This window comes from Polypterus senegalus, chromosome 4, assembly GCF_016835505.1.
Source record: "Polypterus senegalus isolate Bchr_013 chromosome 4, ASM1683550v1, whole genome shotgun sequence".
NCBI lineage: Eukaryota > Metazoa > Chordata > Cladistia > Polypteriformes > Polypteridae > Polypterus > Polypterus senegalus.
The window spans coordinates 219,445,428-219,452,733 of NC_053157.1; the positions used below are offsets into that span (position 1 = coordinate 219,445,428).

At 37.7% G+C, this 7,306-nt stretch overlaps 1 protein-coding gene across 2 annotated transcripts in view; it reads left to right on the forward strand.

Moving 5' to 3' along the window:
- LOC120528010 (granzyme B-like) overlaps positions 1–7,037 on the forward strand; it is a 32,590-nt gene extending 25,553 nt beyond the window's left edge. For both annotated transcript variants that reach the window (XM_039751980.1, XM_039751981.1), the window contains exon 5: positions 6,438–7,037. In XM_039751980.1, the coding sequence (XP_039607914.1) occupies positions 6,438–6,599 (162 nt within the window). In that variant the 3' untranslated portion in view covers positions 6,600–7,037. The remainder of the gene's footprint in view (positions 1–6,437) is intronic.
- The last annotated feature ends 269 nt before the right edge of the window (positions 7,038–7,306 follow it).

Genomic DNA, 7,306 nt, shown 5'->3' on the forward strand with positions numbered 1-7,306 from the left:
CAATATTCTATCCACTCTTTACTCATGCCTTTATAACTTTTTCTGTTTACCAGTAGAGTCTTTATTTCATACTACATATGATCCCTGCTAGACATCTACTTTTATTTTCTATCTAGTAGCATGAGCTCCTTTCCTCTAAACTAACTATATACTTGTACTTAACTTATACTTAGTAACATCTCTGTATCCATTACAATCCCAAATTATCTAGACTTGTTAAGAGCGAGAATACTTTCTTTCTCCTTAATTCATAATTGAGACCCTTGACATTTCAGCTCACGAAGTTCACTATTTGGTCTTAGAAATATTTCTTCTTCTTCATCTTCATCATCATCATCTAGTATTTAGTAGATAGTAATAATAGTAATTTTATTTATAGGCACCTGTCAAGGCACACAAGAACACCTTACAGAACACATTAATAGCAATCGAATATAAAATTTAAAATATTAAAGTACAATAAAACTGGAATAAATAGAAAATGAAAATAAAATTTAAATTTATCAACTAAAATTTATATCAAATAGCATAAGCCAGATTAAAAAGGAAGAGAGTCGATATTACAAATGTCTTGTAGGAGAGAGTTCCAGAAGCGAGGGGCCACTTGACTGAAAGCTCTAAACCCCATGGTAGTCAAGCAAGTAGGAGGTATAATAAGATTAATAGATGAAGAAGATCTAAGAAATCGACAAGGAATGGAGATATGAAAAAAGGTCAGGAAGATAAGGAGGAGCAAGATTATGGAGGGTCTTGTAAGTATTAAGCAGAATCTTAAAATCAATGTGACATTTAACATGGAGAGAGTGAAGCTCCTTCCTGAAGGACAAGAGTAATGTGTTCTATGTAAGGGGTTCTAGTAATAAGATGAGCTGTAACATTCTGAACCAATTAAAGTTTGTGAAGAAGTTTGTGAGGAAGATTAGAGAGGATAAAATTACAATAATTAATACAAGGTGTAACAAGAGCATGAACAAGAATAACAATGCTGGTAGCTGAAAGACATAGGCATAAACAGCTGATATTACGTAGATGGAAATATGCTGACCAAATAATATTATTAATATGTGCCCAACATTTAAGGTGCTGTCAAAAATTACACCTAAGCTTTTAACCTGGGAGGAGGAAGAGATTAGAGAATTTTCAATGGTCAACAAAATATTAGCACATTTGCCCAAAACAGATTTAGTTCCTACCAGAAGAACCTCCGTTTTATCACTATTTAAGAAAAATAGCAGATAGACATGATTTAACTTCAGAGGGAAGAGGATGGAAAAGTGGAATCAGGTTTGGTAGACCGATAGAGCTGGGTATCATCTGCATAAGTGAAAATGATTATCAAATTTCATAAAGATATGACCAAGAGGCAGGAGATAAATAATACTTGTTAATAGAAGAGGATCCAAGACAGAGCCGTGGGGAACACCACAAACAAGTGGACAACCTTGTGATCTGAAATTTCTTAGTTGTACAAGCTGTGTATGATCCGAGAGATAAGATTTAAACCAGGCATATGGAGTGCCAATAATACCATTCAATTTTAATCTCTCTAGGAGAATATCATGAGAGATTGTATTGAAGGCAGAGCTCAAATCAAGAAGTACAAGTATGGTTAACAGCCCAGAGTCGGCTGCCATCAGCAGGCCTTTGGTGATTTTGACCAGGGCTGTCTTTGTTCAAACAAATGATTGTCAGTAAGGTAAGAGTGAACCTGCACAGCAACAGTTTTTTCTAGGGTTTTTGAAAGAAAGGGTAAATTTTAAAATTGGACAATAATCATTTAGGTTGTAGGTATCCGCAGCAGATTTCTTGAGAACTGGAGCTATCACAGCCATTTTAAGAGATAAAGGAACAAGACCAGACATAAGGGAAGAATATGTGATGTTCGTTATTAGAGTGGAGAGAGAAGATAAACAGAATTTAACCAAATAAGTAGGAACTGCATCCAGCTGACAGGTAGAGGGCTTGGATTTTCTAATAATACCAGATATTTCCACCAGTTTAAAACTAGTAAGAAAAGAAGAAGGAGGGGATGCACAAACCAGTGTGTTTCTTTGTGCCGGTCCCAAGCCCGGATAAATGGGGGGGGTTACGTCAGGAAGGGCATCCGGTGTAAAATTTTGCCAAATCAATTTGCGGACAACAATACAAATTTCCATACCGGATCGGTCGAACCCTGGGTTAACAACGACTGCCACCAGTACTGTTAGCCAACAGGGTGTTGGCGGAAATTGGTCTACTCTTGGTTGAAGAAGATTTTGGAAAAAGATGATCCGCTGTGGCAACCCCTAACGGGAGCAGCCAGAAGAAGAAGAAGAAAAGGAAGTTCATAAAATGTTCCATTTACACAGTTTCCATGACAAGTCAACTGCTGGTGGATATTTCCAATTTCCATAATAAACATGTCATAAAAGATTTACATTGATAAGTGCAGTAAAACTGAGCTGGAAGATTGTCTGGAGGCTGTAGGATGTTGTTTACAGTTTTTAATAAAGCCCTAGTATTCCCTTCACCAGATCCAATTAGTGTTGTATAATATGTAGCTTTTCCTTCAGACAAAGTATCCTCATAGTCACTCATGTGTTCATCATACATATTCTTATGGACAGCAAAGCCCGTCTTTTTATGAAGGCATTCCAAACGTCGGCATTTAGCTTTATGTTGGAGTTCTGGAGTAAACCAGGGGGCGGAGTGGGTGAAAGAGACAGTCCAGGTTTTCAGAGCAGCAAAATTATCTAAAAGGATATAATCCATCGTTACTGTATATTGGGAAACTAATTCACCAGGGGTAAATAAATTGTCACTACTGGGCAGACTGTTAACTCCATTGGAGAAGGCAATTAAATCAACATTCTTAGCATTATGAAATGAGATCGATTTGATTTAGATTACATTAAGTCGACAGTGAGACACTAGTTTGTGACTGTATATTGACAGGTCAGATGCTGTACAATTATAAGGAGTAACACCAGAGCAACAAATAAGATCCAGAATATGGCCTTTAGAGTATGTAGGAAAGTCTGCAAATTGCTTTAGACCAATATTATAGAGGCATGATATAAAATCCATCATTAAGTTATTAATAACAGTGTCCATATGTACTGTATATTAAAATCACCCAACAAAATAACATTAGATGACATAAAACAAAGGGAATTTATAAACTCAAGACAATTCATTTAAAAAGTCCTAATTCACCTTAGGTGGTCGATACATAGAGGCACGTACAGTATAGTTGGAGTAGGTCCATTGATTTGCAAGGTAATGGATTCAAATGAGACATACTGAGGCATAGTTTTAGAGGATACTTTCAACTTCATGCTGTAGAATATAGCGAGACCTCCACCACAACTAGAGGAACAGTGCTGGCAAATGTAAATGAACCCTGGGGGAAGAGCTTGATTAAGCTGCAAAAAATCACTGGGTTGCTGCCATGTCTCAGTTAAACAAAGAAAATCAAACTTACAATCATTTAACAGATAGAGTATATAGAATATAGGCCCCTTACTTGTGAGTGAACTGAGGTTGAACAGCCTAAAGGCAAGTTTGATTTTCCCAGGTGATGCCATAGCCAACCTCTCTAGGTTAGCCTCTACACTATGGTCAACAGTCCTTCCAGATCTCCATGAATGTTGTGGAAAAGTAGACCAAAAACACTGTATTGACTTATGGTCATAATAGTTGAAGTTCCATCAAGACCCACAGTGAAAGTATTTCCAACGAGAAAGGGTAGTAGTATTTAAGATTTTTACAGGAGACTCGCTTATTAAGCAAAGAAGTTTTGTTTGCAAACAGAGTGGTCTGACCAAATTTTTCACTCTACCTACACAAAGAAAACTAGGGTTGTGGGAATCTTAATACACAGAACTATTCCATTTGTAGTGCCAGATGTAATATCTGATTCTGAAGGGTGATATGTCATGGTGATGGGCAATTTATCTAATACTAAAATGATTTTGATTAATATCTACATACCTAACGCAGATAATAGAGCTTTCTTCCAAAATGTTCTTGCATTTATCACTAACGTGAACAATCACACATTTATATAGGCCGGAGACTTTAATTGTGTTTTAAATCCAGTCCTGAATAAAACCTCAGATACAATGGTGATAACATCTAATACTGCAAAGATAATTACATGGTTTGTAATGGACCATAACTTATCAGGCCCGTGGAGGTTTTTAAATCCTAACCTAAGAGCATATGCTTTCTCTTCTCCTGTACATCATTGTTCCTCAAGAATTGATTATTTCCTTATAGACAATAATTTTTTGCTCACTGTCAAATTTTGCAAGTATGATGCTATTATTATGTCTAACCATGCCCTAGGCGGCACGGTGGCGCAGTGGTAGCGCTGCTGCCTTGCAGTTAGGAGACCAGGGTTTGCTTCCCGGGTCCTCCCTGCGTGGAGTTTGCATGTAATCCCTGTGTATGCGTGGGTGCTCCGGTTTCCTCCCACAGTCCAAAGATATGCAGGTGGGAGGCATTGGCTATTCTAAATTGTCCTGTGTGTGTGCCCTGTGGTGGGCTGGCAACCTGCCTGGGGTCTCCTGCCTTGCACCCTGTGTTGGCTGGGGTTGGTTTTAGCAGACCCCCGTGACCCTGTAGTTAGGATATAGCGGGTTGGATAATGGATGGATGGATGGATGGCTAACCATGCCCTTCTGGTCATGGAGTTTAAATTACTGGGTCCTACACACTTATCTCATAGTTGGCTTCTTAACCCCCTTGTCATTAGCTGATGAGAACTGTATAGAATTCATATCCAAGCAAATTTATTGGCAAATCCTTAAATTGGCATCCTCAGAGGTCTCAGCAGGTATACTCTGGGAAAACTCTGAAGGCACTTTTAAGAGGACAGATTATTTCATATCTTTCTCACAAAAATAAATTGGAAACTAAGAAGGCATCTGAGTTAATCAACAAAATTAGTAGAATAGATCTAGATTCAGGTCTCCAAATGAGGCACTCTATAGGAAAAGACAGGCTTTGGAATCACAATTTAACCTCTTAACTACTAAAGAAAGAGAACAGCTTATCTTGAAATCATGACCTCATTATTATAAACAAGGAGGAAAGGCCAATAAGATCTTAGCCCAACAAATCCACAAGCAGGAAGTCCATAATGCAATAACAGCAACCCAAACCCAAATTATCAGAGTTTTTAACTTAAAGCTGTATATTGCCTATACCTTACCTTACCATTTAGTTGCTGATTCCATTTGTCGTTGTTGTCTCTTAAATGTTCTTTTCACATTTCCTCATATGCACTGTATTGGGGTTGTCCTCCAGGCTTTACCTTTTTTTCTGCCATCTCTGACAGCCTGCCTTCCACTCTCTATTACTACAGTATTCCCTTTCTACCTCAGTCTATTCCCTTTCTACCTCAGTCCTTCACCTACACCTCTCCACACCTACCTTCACTTTATCCAGCGTAATTACTGCTAAATTAATTCATATCCTTTCAATGGAAATCTCCTGATTCTCTTTTCATGGCTGTTGTTTTCCTGTTAAGCTTTGTTTAATGTAAAATGCCTTTCCCATCTGCAACTTATCCTCAGCAAGACCAAGACAATAGCTTATCTTTTGCCGCACCAGAAAGCCTCTACGCTTGAAAACTTTTCATGGAGTAAAGGTGGTGCGCTGCTACCTGTATTTGAAGGTCCATATCAATGACAGGCTGGACTGATCTCATAACACAAAGGAAATATAAAAGAAAGAGCAGAACAGACTCTATTCTTTGGAAAAGGCATTCCTTTAATGTTGGTACTGACATCCTTTATATGTTCTACAACTCTGTGATGGCCAGTAGTGTTTGCTGGACAGGTAACATCACTTCAAGAGATTCACATCAGATTTAACAAGGTGGTTAGTTATGGGATAGACTCTGGACCCCCTGGAGATCGTAGCAAAGGAGAGAATGAAAACAAAACTGAGGGCCATTATTAACAATACTTCACATCAACTCTTTTTGATATATAGACACTGAGGACTTCCAGTCAAAAAAACATTCAGCAAACGTGTGTCAAGAAACACAACTGGAGCTCCTTTATAGCAACAGCAATACGTCTTTAAATTGCCCGTCCAAGACTGCTTTTTTATCTTTGCCCAAGTCAGACTTTTTTTCTTTCTTTTTTTTTCTTTCTTTGTATTCATTTAGGTGTCGAATTGAGAAGGGGTGTGTCATAAAATAATAACATTTAGTTATTCATTGAGGTATTGAAAAAACACATTTCCTCCAGTGGACAAATAAAATGCTTATCTATCTATCTATCTATCTATCTATCTATCTATCTATCTATCTATCTATCTATCTATCTATCTATCTATCTATCTATCTATCTATCTATCTATCTATCTATCTATCATATAGTGCTTTTTCATTATCTATCTATGACACTCATATAAATATTAACTTATTTTTTACTTATTTTCAGGGCGATTCTGGTGGCCCAATGGTATGCAAAAAGAAATCTATTGGCATTGCATCTTTTACTGGTCCAAACTGCAATAATCCATGCTACCCTAATGTCTACACGAGGGTGTCTTCATATCTGGTCTGGATAAAGCAAATGTTGAAGAATCATCCCCTTAACTAATGCACTTTCATCTTTTAATTAAAGCTTCTGTTCATCAGTTTTGAAAATCATTCTCTTACGTTCTGCTGCCACACAGCTCCTGGGTTCTGGCTTCAAATCCCAGTCAGGGCACTCATTGTGTGGGATTTGCATGCTCTCCTTGTGTCTGCATGAGTTCTTTTGCATAATGACTCACTCTACAGACAAGCAGATTAGGTGAAATGGTGACTCTAAACTGGCCTGGTGCCTTGTGACAAATTCACATCTCATACAGGGTTGCATTTTTCTCTAGCACCCAGTACCACCAGCAAAGGGTCAGCGCCCTACAATCTTGATCTGGCGTTTATAGATGACAAGCCAGAAGAGCTCCTTTGCAAAAGACCTTTCCACTTTTGAAAAGACTGTGCATTACTGTTGTCTCAAAAACAAGTTATATAAAATTAAAGAAAGCAAGGTTTACTGGTGTATGTCTTTTTTCTTTCATTATAGAATATAAATAACAAGCTGTTTAAGTTTGCAGAAGATGCCGAACTAGATAGAATAGCAGAAAATCTAGACTCAGCCTAGTCACTGAAGAGGGATCTAGGGTGAATACACATTGGGTATGATTTATTGCAGACAAAATGTATTGTAAGTTCAATAAAAATAAGGTGTTAAAAACATAGGAAATGAAAATGTTAGATATGAAAAAACAAGTGTGGCAGGTGTGAAACTTGAAAGCACGCCTT